The following is a 17,349-nucleotide window of genomic DNA, read 5'->3' as shown; positions in this document are numbered from 1 at the left end:
GAACAAGTGAATGTTTTGTAGTAATGATAGATGTCCCCCTATTTTTTCTTTCCAAGTCTATGCAGAAAAGCGATAAACTTACGGAAAATATTTCTTCCTTCATTCATCCATTCCACCAGAAAGTGTACGCTCTTTCTTGCTTCTATATCCTTTAAGGAATTAATCCTGGGCCTCCTTAGTTTTGAGCTACTGATGGGAATCTCTCAGTGCACCAGAACTTCTCTTGGCAGTAATAGCCTGGTAACTCTTCTTGTATTTATTACTTAAAAGTAGAAACTTGTCTTTAGGCATTGCAGGCTGATTTCTTAAGCTGATTGTTTCTGAATTTTTGGCTTTTGTTTGGATTATAAAACTCTTATGTGTCTAGACTATTTTATTTTACTGTTTTTGCTCATGACATGTGATTTCTTTGTATAATTATCTGGAACGTATGTAGACTTGCTGCTGGAGGAGACACATAAGCCCTGATCCAGCCAGTGTGTGGTTGAGTGAATCAGCCATCTCAATTATACCTACAGAGGAGATAGGTCACTGCCAATGGCTGCGAGGGAGAGAGCCAGAGAGCACTTGTGAGAAAATATGTAGAGACAGTCCATGAGGGAAGAAAAGGACTAAAGCTTTCTCAGGTGTTTTAATTTGAAGAAATGTGATGCCTCCCTGTCTTCTTCCCTTTTCTCTCTCCTGAAAAAAAAATAATCTAAGTTAGCACTTTACTTCTCCCACTGCAATCTGACACAAAAGACCTTCTCAAATAAATCACTCGTGCAGTTGTCTGGTATGACACAGTGTCAGATGCTGTCTTTTTGATAAGTTCATTTCCTAAGCAATTTGTTTAACCCTTTTTATAGACATTGTTTTCTCTGACTAAGTCATGAGTCATTTTCAAACACGAGTACTCCAGGGAAATGTCACACTTGTCGCTTGTTTCCCTGCCTGCCTGGCTTCGCTGTATGATTTTTATAAGCCAAAAGACAGACTTCCTCCTTTGGTTTGTCCAGTTCTGCTGACAACTGGCTGTCGTTGGATCCGACTGGGCTACTCTGTAGGCTGATCTTATAGTTGTTATAAGGCCAATGAAGTATTCAGGAGAGATCCTCCCAACGGGATCAAGCAAAATGAAGAAGCTCTTAGGAGCCTGTTAGGAAGGGTACCACTCATCAGATTCATGTTGTGCTGTGACTGTAATTTTTTGTACTTCAAAAGTCAGTTCCATGTTGCCCTAAAGTACCCACCAGCAATAAAATGAGGTTATCTAGGAAAAATGCAAGTGATCATTTTTCATCTGGAGGATTTCCTTTAGGACACAAAAGCTGCCATTAACCTTAACAGAACAGGTGGGCTCAGGGCTTGTGAAGGGTCTTGTTTGTTTTTTCTCTTGGGAAACAGAACAGCTTGATGTTTTACAAAAGTCTCTTCTTAGCAGTTTACATTGTAAGTATCCTCATAAATTCAGAAAAGTCTACCCAGACTGCTTTGGATTTTCTGTGTCATCTGTTCCTGAGGGCAGCCAGGGACAAGCGTTTGCCACCCAGGTGTGGTGACAGGAGGCAAAAGCAAAAACTGTGGCAATCTCAAAAGAAAGCTCCCCTCAGGAACTGACTTCTGAAAAAGAAAAGGTAATTATTAAGAGTCCTGGGCGCGCCTGCTGTCACAAGGAAGGAGTGTCCCAAAGTGTTCCAAGATACTGCAGTTTGTAGCTATAAACCCCTTATCTAATTCAGTGTAAGCTCAAGGTTCTTGTCTCCCTGTCCTGCTCCCTTCATCATCCTCTCTCTCTCCCCCTCTCTTTTTGTTTAAAACTCTAGGGACTCGACCTGTGTACTTCAATAGTACGATGATGTTTTTAAGGGAAAATAAATCAAGACAGGTTCTGAGTCAAGTGGTACTGCCTTATACTACAGTTTGGCTTGTGGCACACAGGTCCTTGAAAACGAGGTACCCTGTTTGTGATCTTCATCTTTCCTGGGTGGCTGCTGTGCTACAGCAGCATGAGCTGTTCATGCCTGGAGAATTTATCTAGGAGACCCTGTGTAGAGCCCTTGGATTGCTTTTGAACGTTCTGTTCTTTTTTGTAATGAGTTACTGCTGGTTGTAAGCATGCTGTACTTCAAAGGCTTGAAGGGCATTAATCATTCTCTTAAGGCTTATGTGATGAGAGAAGTAGATGCTGGAATTGCTACCATGGAGAGACAACTGGATCCTGGCCACTCCTTCTCAGGGTAACTTTGGAGCTTGTACCCATAAAGGACTGAAGCCAAAACCCTTTTGTCAACATTTGGATTGGTACTGAAGGAGAATGAGTGTGTTATGAAACTGTTTGCTAATTGTGAGAATATTCCAGCCTAATTATGTCATCTAAACTTCTGAAATCTTTGTTCTCTCTGTAGGGCCCTACTGTGGTAATGTGATGCCCATCCCCAAAGAAATCATTCTGGATAGCAATGAAGCGACTATTCACTTTGAGAGTGGATCCCACGTGTCAGGACGAGGCTTTCTGTTGTCCTATGCCAGCAGTGATCATCCAGGTAAAGTGAAATGCCAAAGTAGTAAAGGATTAGTGGCATAGTCCTTCCTATTTCATTATCTATCTTCTCTACACACACAGATTTTAGTCAGAATGTTTTGTCCTAAATATTTCCAGATTAGCATGAACCATGATATTAATAGCATGTGTACAGAAGCAGTTGTAACATTAACCAGATATAATAGTTGCTGAAATCTTACCTAGACTATTTGCAACACAGGCCCAGTGAAAGATAAAATCAGTACCTTCTCCTTGAAGCACCACTGTATTCTGGGCTCCAGCCTCTACCACGCAGTGATAGGATGAAGGAATAGGAGACATTAAGATTCGATTCCTGCATTTAATGTTCCAGGGGTCTGTGCAACTTTGCACAGACAGGGAGAAAAAGGAGATGAAAAGAAAGAGGGAAAACCTCTTTCTGTTGCTTTCTAATAAAATTGCTTAAGTATTATACCGACAGGTTTTCAAACTAATTTCATGTTTAGCCAAATATTTGTCTATATTTCTATGTGCTGCAATGGGGATTGACATTTGTAAACTTTTCACAGATCTAATCACGTGTTTGGAACGAGCAAACCACTACACAAAGGCTGAATACAGGTAAAGAGGGTTTGCAGCTCTCAGCATTCTGGCTTGCTTTGCCCTATCTGTCATCTGGTTCAATTGTTAGAAAATGTCATCGTTCTGGTTTTCTGGAGAATTTTTTTGAGCTCCAATGCTGTAATACTGCAAGGCCTGGCTGTGGGAAGCAGTAGTGCAGAATGGAAGTCTGCAGCCCAGAAAAATGAGGGCATGGAGTTACAGAGCTCTCAGCAATTCTCATTAGGGCATACGTATACATCGTATATTTAAAAAGAGTTTCCACTTTGAAATTCAAAGTAGCCTCAAATATCAGTGCTTCTCCTGAGAACAGATCACATCCTAGCTGATACAAGATTATCTGAGGACAACCTGTAATTTCGTGGTTCCTTGAACTTTGTGATAGGATTTGAAATGGTAATAAATTGTGCTTTTCTGGCTGTGTCTGGATGTGCATGTAGGCTTCTTATCTGGGCTGTGCTGAAAACTCATGTGGTAATATTTCTAGAACAAGAGGATTAAACAGAAATGTCCTTGCAAAACTTCTCTGGTTCTTTGTGTGCTAATTTGTGCAATCCACTCAGGAACTCGAGGGCCTATTTGTTTACCTTGTAGACTCATGAACAGAGCATCAGCTAGAACTTACTGCTAGAATACTTATTGGTTTGAGAACATTTCTTCTGTATGAGTTTGTTTCTGTGTATCATCACTACAGTTCATATTTTAAACAAGCCTCTTTTCTCTCACTACAGCAGATACTGTCCTGCTGGCTGCAGGGACATAGCAGGTGACATTTCTGGGAATATCAGAGAAGGATACAGAGATGTAAGTACACAGAGTAATGAAGGGAAATTTCTAAGACAGAAGAGAGAAGCATAGCACAACTTCGTTTCACCTTTTCTGCTTGATTTTTGTCAGTAATTCTTCCCAGCTGTGTTAGGTATACCTTTTATTGTCAGTATATGAGTATGTTATCAGTATATAAGCACACGGAGACACTTTTCAAACAGACCAATCAATTGTGTGAGAACAAAGTCCACTGACAGTCAAATACACCTACTGACTACTTGTGGTTTCTGGCTTTCTGGAAGAACCCTGCATTGGGTTTCTGCCTTTTGAGGCAGTGGCCATTGACATTTTAAATATTTCTGCGACTTTGGTTTTTACTTGTTTGGAGCCCATGTGCATTTCTTTTCTAAATTTATCTCTCGTAGGGAAAAATATTTCAGTAACACGCGGGTTTTCTTTAAGATCATGCCTGCAGTATCCCAGCAATCTGCTGTTAGATGAAATAAATACTATACACTGCCTAATCACATCCCACTGATAACTATCAACCTCTTGGGTTGTTTTGACTGCTCGTTCTTTAAAGCGGAGAAGTTGCCTGAGTGTTTGCATTTATCCACAGTTCATACCACACAGTGCTCTGCTCTCTCTGTCCCTCACCCTGGACTGTCCTCCCATCATAGAATCCTAGAATGGTTTGGGTTGGAAGGGACCTTAAGAGATCATCTAGTTCCAACCCCCCTGCTGTGGGCAGGACACCTTCCACTAGACCAGGTGCCTGTGAAATCTTTACATCTCTCACAGTGGAATAAGTTTAATCATACCACTGAAGTAAAATCCCTCCCCATCACAAATACAGCAGTTGCTGAGTTTCCAAAAAGTTAGTGTTCATGTTTAACCTGTTCTTCCAGTTAACTGAGCACACTGCTCCAGCCTGGAAAGTGGCAGAGCTGAAAAAACAAAGAAACGCCACATTACACTCTAATTAGCTGGAGTTATTCCTGCCCTTCATTCGGGTGATTAGGAAAGAAAAACAGCACATGGCATGACCTCATGCAGATCTTATCTGCGCTGAGGAATTTTTGTTAAAGGGGGATTCAGCTTTTCTGATGGGAAGAACCTGCAGGGCTCTCCTGGAGACCTGCTGCCTTTGTGTCCCCACACTTCCCAGCACTCCTTCAAGGGGACAGCCTAGCACCCCAGCTTGGCATCCCAGCCTGTTGAGTAGCATAGCCCCGAATGAAACCAGTCTCTGCCAGTAGCCCCTGGGAATGTCTCCTTTGCATCTTTGCACTGGCACTTTACTGCTCTCACCTAGCCCAGTGGTATGTTATTGCTACCTAGTTGGCATACAAGTTGTTCTGCCTGTATTTTTCAGCATTATCCCACCTCAAATACTGGCAAATGGGCTGTACTTAAAACCCAGCAGTAGCCAGTCATCACAGCCAAATCTCCTAACGTGACTCAAAATTCTAAGGCCAGTAACAGATAGGTCTGCCTTCAGGCCAGTCCATCAAGTAATTACTGTTTTGTCTTTGCAAAGAAGAGTTGCCGTTGCCTTTGACTTTGTTTTCCTGAGGAGTGACACAATATTTACTAGGTTACAATCTTACAGCACCTTCTTAGAAGCGGATTATTTGCTTTTTCATGTGGGGGGGGGGGGGAAAGGTGACTTTTGGAAACATTATTTTTTTCAAAAGATTACTGTTCTTTCTCGCTCCCCTGCCTCTTATTCCTCTTGATCCTTTGCTGGATTTTATGAGCTGTAACACCTGTATAAAAGTGGCTTGGAAGTGAAAGCATTAGCAGTTTGTCAGACTGATCCTCTGAGCTTTGGCTTCTGGCGGCTTCTGCCTTTCAGACCTCGCTGCTGTGCAAGTCAGCGATACATGCAGGCGTTATCGCGGATGAGTTGGGCGGTCAGATCAGCGTCACCCAGCAGAAGGGCATCAGCCACTACGAAGGCGTTGTCGCCAACGGTGTCCCCTCGCATGAGTGAGTACCGTGAGTACCGCTGGCAGGGCTGGCTCGGGGAGCGACCCCCAGGGCACAGTGCACTGCCCAGATCAGCAGAAGCAGGTGCGGATGATTTTTGGGGGAGGAAAAAGTGTTAGATATGGGTCTAGGGGCTTTTGGCCTTTGCTCCTACAGCTTTATTAACATGGTGTTGGCATTGCATATAGGAAAATGTTCCAAGTTTTCAGTGGCTCTGTACCATGTAGGGTGGTATTTTCTTTCTTTGCCTTCTATTCCTTCCAAAACATATTTGCAAATCACTTTGTTAGCAGATACATTAAAGTATGATGTTCTGCAACAAACACCTTTAATCAATGTGCTAATAAATCATGATAAATTCATGTTAAAGTTTAAAAAAAAGCTAGGAAGAATGAATAAATAAAAAATGCTGTTGATCCGTAGGGGATTTAATGAACAACCTCTTAAATGTTGTGTTTTCGACATGTGCAGAGTTTTTCTCATTTAGAGTATTTATAGCAAGGTTGTTATATTTACCACTTATCTTCTGACTTTTAATTGTACTGTTGTTGAGGTAGAAATAAATCCTCTAATCTCTATCCAGCACATTAAGTCCTTCCAGCAACTGCCTCTGTCATTCCTGTTGGTTTATACTTTTTAATTTTCAAACGTTATCTGGTTTTTCATGAGGCTTTTTTTTTTTTGTAGGGAGGGAAATCTCCTGAGTCCCATAGCCTACAAGAGCTAAGGGAACATGTCTTTTTTATACTTTTTTCCTGTTTTCCCCATGATTTCCCTACACCCTTCTGACAATTTTAGAATCATGGTTTCATTCATGGAAAAAAAAGAACCGCTTTCATTTGGTCTGTTGCTGTGCTTAAACTTCAGCCCAGATTGAAATGCTTTATATATAACAGCACTGGAGTATACAAAGCTGGGTAACATGTAGACCACTAGCCAAAGGCCTGTAAAGCCTAAGTATTTTCTGTTTTTCTTGAAAGTTAATTGCCAAAGACATATAATGTGTAATATAAACTTGTCTCAAGCAAAGCAGGACTGAGACCTCAGCTCAGACACCGAGCCCCTCTGTAAAACAAAAATACAAATTCTTTCCATCACATATGCCAGTTTAGTGCAACCTTGATTTAAATATTTTGTGCCATATCTAAAGACGTAATAGAATGGTTTACATATGTTTGTATGTTCGCAATCCTTGAGAATCCCAGGAGTAACTTAGACAGTAGCACATAAAATGTTACAATGAAAGGCAGCTGGGATTCCCATTTGTATTTTTTTCACAGTACAAGAGCTAGTGGACAATGAATGAAGCGTGTAAGACAGCAAATGTACATGTGCTGGGGAAAACCACTGTTTGCATAATTAACCCATCACCTTAATTGCCAAGCATCCTTTTAACGTTGCTATTGACAAAATATCCTATGCATTTCATGTGAGTAATAGAAATACCCACAGATATGCAAACTTACTTGTATTACATCAAGTGGGAAAATCCCATTTATGTGAAGGAGAGCTGAGACGTGCACTTCCAGGCTGAAGCCAGCCTTTATGGCTTGGGTTTAGCCCATTTAATGTGAGGCCCCTGAGAGAGCATTCTAACGAGAAGCGCAGCCCCCTTAGCTCTCCTGCATACCGAGGCAGACAGAGGCACTTCTCCAGCATGATGTACATCCTGAAGGAACTGAATTGCCCCAAGGAGACAACTTGGGCTTTCTACAGTTGATACAGGGAACCGTAGGTAAATGGGCTCATACTGAGTTGGATGCCTGGAAACTAGATGGCATGGACTTTGAGAAAAATGGGACCATGAGCGCAGCACTTCCCAGGATGCTTCTGCTGCTCCTGGCAGCTGGGACAATCCCAGGAGCAGATGAACTGCTGGTGTGAGCCCATTATCCCAGGAGAAGGGATTTGGAGGATGCAGGGAAATCAGTCCTTTTATTTCAAAACATGAAAAAGTGTTCCTAGAAACAGTGGGCCTGTTTACTAAGCAAATGAACCAATGCATTTCATGTTTTTAAAAAGGCTTTTAGAAGAGGTATTTCCAAAGCTGCACAGCTTCCCTGTGCCCGTGGTACATATGTGCTGCAAGAAATTCCTGTGACACAGCCAGTGCCAGCGATAAAAAATTGGTGCTTGGACAGCAGTGCTTTAAGAGCTTTTTAGATGCCCTTAAATAAAAGCTTACTCAAGTTTTTAAAATATCCTTTATAGCAGATTTTAGTACTAAAAATTTAAATTATTTAGTGACTTGAGCTGAAATTGACCTCATCAGAAGCTGCTGCTGGAGTGCATCGAGCTGTTCAATACCTGCTTTGTGACAGGGGAGCTATGGCTCACTTGCCAGCCCGCAAGAGCTGACCTTGGCCTCCCAGACTCCGTTTTTCAGTGCACGTGTGACACTCCAGCATCTGTGAGGTTTTCAGTTCTCATGATCCATGCGTGGACCTGCACCTGCAAATCCTATAATGAAGATCAAGTGGCTGGATTTATTGGGCAGTTCTGATATCCCAGTACAAACAGAGGGGGGGGGGGGGTTAACTTTGTAATGTGCCCTGGGCTGTGTCTGTACATCTGTGCACGTCAAATCATTTGTCTTTGAAAATGTGAGAAACGGCATGCTCATGAATTGTGAAAGATGAAATTCAGGGTTAACCTGCACTGCTTGTAAAAAGCTTGCTTGAGGCTGACTCTGGGGGGGAAAAAAATATTTGTTGCTAACAGAAATTTATTATGGGAAGCAGCATCCATTTTTTGCAGAGCTGCTGGCACAGGTCTCCCATGCACTCCTGCCACTGGTACTGTTGGTGAGGCAGGATCCTGAAGGTTGTCAGAAAAATGAGGCGCATGGGGCAATACCACCCCTTAAAGGACAAAGTGAAATTTGTGTGACAAATGCCACCTGTCACATTAGGAAGCTGATGAATTACCACTTACTGAATTAGTTTGTCCTCTTCGGTGACTTACAGAATTACAGCAGAAATGTTTCAGTTTGATTTCATAGCTTCATAGACCTTAGAAATGCTGACCTCCTCCCTTTCTTTGCTAAAATTGTAGCCCTCTATTTGAAAGGAATCTGGGTGACTTTTTTATTACCGAGCTTTATCTCATAAATGAGTATTTGAGGAGTGCTGTGATTTCTGTTTTGGGTAGGTCTTACTGATCACGATAGGTGTTTATTTTCTTCTTTTCTCTTGAAACAGATTGCTTTGCTTCACTAAGGAAGAAAAAATTGGTTTGGCTGTAATGTCAAACTGGTTTGAAAAGAGCAGAGTGCATCTGATCGCCCCTGAGGGTTGCCTGGGGGGAAGATGTGGGAGGCAGGGCTTGAGTATCTCCTTCTAGCTGCTCTACCGCCTACATGCCCAAATAAATCAGCTCCCTCCCAGTGCCCTCAGTCGTCTCTGAAGGGCTTCGTTTGCCTGTAGTCATTAGTTTTCCCTCAGTGACAAAAAGAGGCAGTGTTTTTATTGACCTTGACGTGGGACCACTTTCCTATTCCCTGTTTGCAGCGCTCTCGAAACATACGGCTGTGTGCATGGCTGTTAGCCCACAGACAGTACCTGGGGGGAAATTTTCCTGGCCAACAACAAAGGGCAGCCCAAAAGGGAGCTGTCTTGATGCTTAAGTGCAGAAGTTGTTTTACTGCTCAGTCACACTGGCCAAGGCTTTTCAAAGGGGCAAGTGATGCATGCAGCTAATTGAAGCGATGTTGAAGGGGTCAGATTTTCAAGAAATCCAAACTAATTTCACATTAAAACCTGGGCTTTTGTTTTTAATAGGCAACCAGTCAGAGTCATCAGTTCTGGAATGAAACCTCAGGGGCATCTCGTGGGCAATCAGAAAGCAGCTCCATGGGAGGCCAAGGAAAGCTCAGCTTTCCCTTACAGTGGTGATTTTATCTTGCCCTGCATCGTGCCGGGTTGTATGGAGCGGCCCAAGAAATGCTTTTTCTCCTGAAGCAAAGCAGGCGTGTCAGAAGGAGGAAGAAAAGGGGAGCCATAGATGTTCTCCCATTAATGAAGCAAAAAGAACCATTCCTGATGGGAGCTGTTGGTTGTGGTTATAACAGAACTGATGCCCATCTGTGTTAAAACAAGGAGTAGTTTTTATTTGGTCTGGCTATGATATACCTGTAGCCCTGGTAGGAATGGCCAGAGCTGGCATTGTTTAGTCACCATCAAGCAACCGTTAACTCTTTCACAGTGCTTGAGACTGGATTTGCTTCTCACTAGATGTGGGCTTAGACTAATAGAAAGTCACTGGTTTTGGTGACATTGTTCTCATTGAAGGTACTGTTGGTGACAGGAGACCTGGGCACAGCGCTAGAGCCGCGCACCACTGGGGGCTCCAGGCTCCAGGGGTTCGCTTTCCCAATCCTGGCTCTTTTGAACGCTCTTCTGTTGCTGGCCAGAGGAGCAGAAGGGGAAAGCATTCCCACAGCAGTACAGGGCCCATGCAGAGGAGAAAAGGAGAAACATGTGGCGAGAGTTGCAGGCTGATGCGACGGGGAGGCAGTTTAAAGCATAGCAAATGCTCCAAACTATTAACGAGCTGATCTGGGTTCGGTCACGGTGAGAGATGCGCAGGAGTGCTCTCACTGGGGTCAGTAACCAGCCAGCGCAGCGAGCAGCTATCCGGCCAGAGATTTTGCTAGATAGACAGTGGTTCTGCAACTGCACCTCGGCATTCCCGTGGCCACCTCCCGAAAGGCTCAATTACCGTTTTCTTTTCTTGCAGTGGTTCGCTGTCAGATAAGCGGTTTATATTTACTTCAAATGGTAAGAATAATGGCTTTATTTTTAGCTATCCAAATTTTACCTTTTTATGTAAGTGTTTTCTCTAAAAGTTTTGAAAAGTAATCAGGAGAATGTCAGGCTGTGTCTAGGAAAGATATTTTAGGACAGCAATTTCTTAGAATTGGCAAGTGAATAAAAAAATTGAAGGGATGTGAAGCAAGCTAGAAAGAAGCAGAATAGGAATAGGTCATACGCACATAGACGAGCAACAGAAATAGTATTCTGCTGTTACATTTCTGGTGCCAGCATATGAAAAATGGCAATCAGATAATCCCATTTTTATGTACTTTAGGTGACAGAAAATGAAAGCAGTTTCTCTTCAGACATTTATAAATTCCATCTTCATTATACAAGAGGAGAACGAAAACATAGGAGGAATGAAAATATATTTACATTGCACTGATACAGAACGAGTTTTTGTTTATGACTTTCCAAGATGCAAAAGCATCTTTAATCTGTCAGGCTGTTCATTTGCATGAAACATAGCAAAGGGGGGGGGGGGGAAATTTTGTGCTTGTTCATTTGAATTATATTTCAGTCATCTGAGATAAAATCATTTACTATTCCACTGAAAACTGTAGAGCACGTAAAGGCCTTTGAAACTGCCAGGGAATTATTTTTAACTTCATTGAAACCTTATTCCACTGGCCCGTTTTCTGTGAAGAACCTTGATGTGCAGAAATTTTGTGGGTTCTTTGGTGGAGTTTGTAATACTTACCTGCAGCTATTATCTTCATGATATCACCTCTTGGCAGCAGCATCAAGGAGCTACTCTAATGAGTAACTTTTCTAGCCCTAATTGCAGGTGAGAATCATGCAATATTTACAGTAAAGTGTTCCCTTCGGTACAGTGCCTTCATCTGAGAAATGTTTTGTACAGCAAAATTAGTTAATGCCAATCTCAAAATATTAAAATTTTCCTTCTGAAACATTATATTAAAATACAAGAAATCTTCACAGGAATGAGACAAAACTGCAGAGATTAAAAACCAAAATGGCAAAAATAGCAGATGTAGTCGGAAGGTGTCATGTATGTAGGAGTTAAACTGGTAAAGGAGAGGGACCGCAGCGCTCTGGTACTGGATCATCCACTACGAATTGACTGGCAAACACTACAGCTAACGGAGAGCATCAGGCTAGCACTAGATTAAGCAACATCTGACTTTGCTGTTGTGGGTGGTCTTCATATGTTGCTAGCCTAATATAAAAATACGCTGTGAAAACGCGAAATAACTCCTTCTGCCTGTCTGTGTGGGGACTCCTAGGCTGCAACAAATCTCTCAGTCTAGAAGATGGATTCCTCTCCAAGAGCCAGGTTACTGCATCTTCCTACTGGGAGGAGACCAACGAATTTGGGCAACTTTTCCAGTGGTCTCCCAGCAAGGCTTGGCTTCAAGTCCCAGGATTAGCTTGGGCCTCTAACCACAGCAGCAGTCGTGAATGGTTGGAGATAGACCTGGGAGAGAAGAAGAGAATAACAGGTATGTCACTGGTCATTAGCAGCTGGGGTTTCAGCTGGAGAAGAAACTGAATGCAGCTGAAAAGCTAATAATGCTCTAATGCAGTGTTTCTTTTGTTGAATGTAATCAAATGGTCTGCACTGAGGACTATTATTTTCCTATTTAAAAAGTCATGGCTATTTACAGGACTGGTCTTCCTATAGGGATACAGGATTGAACTCAACTGTCACGTATGCCTGATCTGTAAACATGCTGTTAGGCTCAGAACAAAATACTTACACAGGAACCAGTAGAGTCTGGATGGTTGGTAAATGACTGCATAAGATCTGTTAATGGTGCAGTTCTGGAATCAGTAAGAAACAGTAAAGTCATAGCCTTTGAAACTGGCCCAGGTGAAAGAAATTCCCATTTCCAACTCCTGGTTTATTTGTAAAAATGTAAATTACAGTTGCTACTAGAGATATAAAGACTGCTGTTATGGATCATAATATCAAAAAGCAATTACTAGTTCTAGAGTCATTAATTTGGGCTCCATTAAAAATTCCATTGCTTTAAAGTCATAATTTAAAACTGATACCCATTCTTCACCCAACTTTTAAACTCAGTTCCAACATAGCTTGAAAAATAAATTAAGACTGAATGCAAAGTTCTCCCAATTGTTTTGGTTTCTGTGTTTGCATTTGAAATTGTTCCTTTATAACAGACACCTAAAAAATGAAAATTTATTTTGCATTTTGTTGAAAGGGATTAAGACTACTGGTTCTGGATCCACGACACTGAATTTGAACTTTTACGTAAAGACATTTACAATGAACTACAGAAATAACAACTCGAAATGGAGAACTTACAAAGGGATTCTGAGCAATGAAGAAAAGGTAAGGGTAAGTGGGAGGGACAGGAAAATGCAGAGCAATAATGTGTATGCCGCCTTGACTTTGAAAGGCAGGCGTTCGCTGTCAGGAAAGATCAGGAGTTTCAGACTTGTCTAGACTTGGGTTGTCCTTGCCAGTGTAATTTACGGCCATGGAGTAGATAGTGAGCTTGTTGAAACAAGGAAGCTATCCAAGTTGTGAGACACACGCAGGGAGGCATGTGTATATCCGTACCTTCTTTTAAAAGAACAGTGTAATTAAAGCTGTACAACAGGCTGTTCGGGCAAGTCTTCAGCTCAGCTCAGCATTTGCCTGCACTAGGGACACCGTACCAGTGCAGAAGCAGTGGTCAGTACAGCACCAGCAAAGATGAGATTCGGCATCGGATGCACCGGGATGGTCAACCCATCCCCCACAAGCAAAACAACCTACTGGGGTAAAAGCAGAGGGCTGCTGGTGGGGCTGTACCCTCACACGCAGCCTCTGTCTGGCCGCCCTACAGTCACCAGGAGCTGCACCGCTCCCTGCCCTCGCTGGTGGGGCCCTTGTGACACAAGTGGGCACACAGCCTACATCTGCTAGGAGTTGGTGTAAGTGAACTTAACGTAACTGCTCTTACACCAAAATACCTGTCTACACAACAGCTTTCACAGGCTCTGAGTGACTTTAAGAATGAACAGATAAAAGCAGCACAACTAGTTTCTGCAGACAAAGGATGTGCTACACAGGTTTGTCTGATAACATTTTCCCCAGAAAACCTCCTGTTTCCTTTCAAACAAAAAAAAACCCCAAATGCAAAATCCCCCCTCCCTGCCACCACAGGGTTCAAAGTCAGACCTTCACTCATGATTTCGGCTTGCCTCAGGATAATGCTCTACTTTGTCCTCAGTCCTGATGGCAGCTTTTAAAAACTTGGTAGAGTTGTGGAGAGATTTCCTACTAGCTCTGATTTTCTTAGCTTATATGACAAGGAATTTCACTGCGCAACATCAACTGGTTTAATATTTTTAACTGTTGAACTGAGGCGGTGTTGACCCAAAAAGTGACAAAGCAACGTGGCTGAACTGTGAAGGCCAGCCATTAAAAATCTGCAGGTTTTCAGATTTCTACAATGACTTGTTATATACAAATAATCTTATGGAAGTATTGTATATGATCTTAGTTTCAGCTAAGGTGCGTGACAAAACCTGTCCCATCAGAACCCCATGTGCCTGGCATTTTATCTAAGATAATGCTGAGCTCACTTCCCTATCTCATCAGGCTTTTAAGTTTTCCTAGGTCATGCAAAAGCACCTCCAAGAACTAATTTTGCAAGGACTACTGTTCTGCACATGGGCTTAGCTGATTCTGGAAAATCCTGTGTAAGTGGAGGGAAAAGGAGACACAACTACATAGTTTAATAGTCGCTCTTCAAGCTTGATACAGGAAGATGACCATTTTACTAAGATGTCTAGAAATATTTCACTTCATTTTTTTCTTTTTACATTTTTATCCCCTGTTGCCCAAGTAAGGGTGCTGCAGTGCTATTAAATAAAAAATGATTGCATTATACCAGCATGCATTAACTAGAAATTACACAGAATTGAAACAGAGTGATAGCCTTTCTTCTCAGAGCTAACAGAAAAATGCAATCATCTGTCAGAACTGAAAAAAAAATATTTCTTTCCAGAACTCTCAATTCCAAAAATCTTGTGGCTGTATCTCAGATTTTCAATATATTAATTTTAGGATAATGCAAAATCTTTGAAGTCAGATGTCAGGAGCACTTTGAAGAAAGAGACTTTTAAAACAGAGCAAACAATGTGCTTACGTTTTGTTGCAGGTATTCCAAGGCAACTCCAACTCTGGTGACATAGTACGGAATAACTTCATCCCTCCAATAGTGGCCCGTTACGTGCGAATTATCCCTCAAACTTGGAACCAAAGAATAGCACTGAAGCTTGAGCTGATGGGTTGTCGAATAATGCAAGGTATGGGGTAAGCAGTGCTCCCCAGGCATGGTGCCTCCAAATCCCCCTGTGCTACCACAGTGCCACTGATGCCCCCTTCTCTTTTGCAGCTAATAGTTCGTTTACACATTCAATGTGGCAGAAACCAAGTCAGAGCACAGAAACCTCCCTCGGAAAAGAAGACAGGACTGTTACGGAGCCCATCCCGTCAGAAGAAACTAACTTGGGTAACACTACCTAGCCCTGCATTTTCTGTAGGATCATCATGTCTTCAGCCCAGCCTGGGTGAACTTAAACTTTCTTCACAAATCAAAACTTTTAATTTTTCTTTCAGACTCTATTAAAGGTTAATGACAGGGAGAAGAGGGAGGTTGGTTTTGCCTTAAGGCACAGAAAGAGCTTGAAAGCCTTAATTTTCCTTGATGTGTGAAACATCAGGGTTCGGTTTCCCTGTCATATTGGCATGTTTGCTATGCTTGGCAGGTGGCTCAAGGGACTATACCGAACACTCGTCAGCATTTTCTGGAGGAGCTTTTCCTCACACTCTTCCTTTATTGTATAATTTTGGTAGTACGTGAGGCAGTAGTCTCACAAAAATGTTACTGGAGGGGGTCTAGCAGAGGGCTATGAACATTGTTGGGGGACTGGAGCATTTCCCTTATGAGAAAAGGCTGAGAGAGCTGGGGCTGTTTAGCCTGGAGAAGTCTGGGAGGGGATCTACATCTACATCTATATATCTTAAGGGCAAGTATCAAGAGGACACACAAAAGTGCCAGGCTCTTTTCAGTGGTGCCCAGTGACAGGGCAAGGGGCAACGGGCACAAACTGCAGCACAGAAAGTTCCATCTGAATATGAGCAAAAACATCTTTACTCTGAGGGTGGCAGAGCCCTGGGACAGGCTGCCCGTAGAGGCTGTGGAGTCTCCTTCTCTGGAGACATTCAAAACCTGCCTGGATACAACTCTGTGCCACCTGCTCTGGGAGAACCTGCCTCAGCAGGGGGTTGGACTAGATGGTTTCCAGCGGTTCCTTCCAACACCAGCCGTTCTGCGATTCTCTCTATGCAATCATGACTCCTCCCAGAGCAGGTCACTAGCTCTAAGCAGCATACAGTAGTGCATGTAATTAAACACTTTTCCATAATGCCTGTGTTCATGGGGGCTCAGACAACCTTGATTTGCATACTTCTCCCTGAATTTGCAGTCTTCATCCTTTAATGTTGTGGAGCTAAATCTTTAGATCTTAAAAAGCAAACAAACAAAATTTGTTGCTTATACTGACTGTTTGGTGGACCCGTAGCCAGGCAGGAATTACCACACCCACTACACCAAACACTGCTACCCATAAACGTAACTGATAGCTGTAGAAATGTCTCTTTTAAAAAACCTGGTTGTAAGAAGCAATCACTGTAAGAACAAAAGCTCTTCTGAAACTGCATTGCTTTTGCCAAGAGCAAGCTCAGTTCATCTGTGCAGCAGTATGGTGAATTGTATCCACATTCACTGAAAATTAAATCCACTGAGATTTCATCTGCTAAATTGTAAATACCCTGTGGACACATGTACCACCTTATTCTCACAGACTGGTGTTTGTTAGAATAGTGAACGGTGCACTCCTGACACAAGAGCCACCCCACTGCTAATTTTCTAATCCCTGCTCTAAACCGTGTTGTGTTAGAATTTAACAGAGGCTAAACAGGTTTTTCCCTAGCACCATTCCTGGAAATTTTTGAACTACTTTGACTGAAGTGTTTCAACCAGTTCAACATGAGCCAGATACTTGGCATGTAAAATTGCAGCCTCATTTGGCATTTTTATAAGCAACTGAAAACAGAGTGTAAGTGGCTTTGTAAAAGTTACCTAAGTGTGTAATAAGACAGAAGTGCTCTTTGTAAGGACACATTTAGGTGTTAAGTGTAGGAGAAAGTATATTTAACTCTTGTCTCAACACTGTTCCACATAGGTGCATGGCTGCCAAGTATGGCTGAGGAGTGGTCTTGCAGTTCTATAGTTTTACATTTTCATGCTCTCCTGCAAGGAGCATTCCTGCAAGATTATCTGCCTTTTGCTGTATTCTCTGTAGTAAAAATTACCAACCTCAGAGTAATTTGCCTTTTAAACTTTCATCCTTTTCTTTTTTTCCCCTCATGCAGGCTTAAAGCTTACAGCTATAATTGTCCCTGTCCTCATCGTGCTGTGTCTGTTCCTGTTCTCTGGAATCTGTATCTGTGCAGCCCTACGCAGGTAAGATACCGGCTCTTGTCATAGGAGGCATTTGTGACTACCTAGCTAGCACATCCAGCTACGTGCCCTCTTTCCAGACCCTCTTTACCAGGGAGCTGGAAATTGATCCTGTTTGACAGTCTGCCTTTTAAGCAGAACTCATGTC

At 42.4% G+C, this 17,349-nt stretch overlaps 1 protein-coding gene across 2 annotated transcripts in view; it reads left to right on the top strand.

Moving 5' to 3' along the window:
- DCBLD1 (discoidin, CUB and LCCL domain containing 1) overlaps nucleotides 1-17,349 on the top strand; it is a 49,635-nt gene that overhangs the window by 24,263 nt on the left and 8,023 nt on the right. Inside the window, exons 3-12 of one of the 2 annotated variants that reach the window (XM_056344097.1) lie at nucleotides 2,388-2,525; nucleotides 3,073-3,124; nucleotides 3,859-3,928; nucleotides 5,751-5,884; nucleotides 10,622-10,662; nucleotides 11,946-12,161; nucleotides 12,885-13,015; nucleotides 14,835-14,982; nucleotides 15,072-15,188; nucleotides 17,114-17,204. In XM_056344097.1, the coding sequence (XP_056200072.1) occupies nucleotides 2,388-2,525; nucleotides 3,073-3,124; nucleotides 3,859-3,928; nucleotides 5,751-5,884; nucleotides 10,622-10,662; nucleotides 11,946-12,161; nucleotides 12,885-13,015; nucleotides 14,835-14,982; nucleotides 15,072-15,188; nucleotides 17,114-17,204 (1,138 nt within the window). Of the gene's footprint in view, nucleotides 1-2,387; nucleotides 2,526-3,072; nucleotides 3,125-3,855; nucleotides 3,929-5,750; nucleotides 5,885-10,621; nucleotides 10,663-11,945; nucleotides 12,162-12,884; nucleotides 13,016-14,834; nucleotides 14,983-15,071; nucleotides 15,189-17,113; nucleotides 17,205-17,349 lie in introns of both variants that reach the window. The other variant, XM_056344096.1, reaches the window with a different exon arrangement.

Source organism: Falco biarmicus, chromosome 6, assembly GCF_023638135.1.
Source record: "Falco biarmicus isolate bFalBia1 chromosome 6, bFalBia1.pri, whole genome shotgun sequence".
NCBI classification, from domain to species: Eukaryota; Metazoa; Chordata; class Aves; order Falconiformes; family Falconidae; genus Falco; species Falco biarmicus.
Note: the sequence above shows the minus strand (reverse complement) of the source record. Positions and strands in the feature narration are given on the sequence as shown.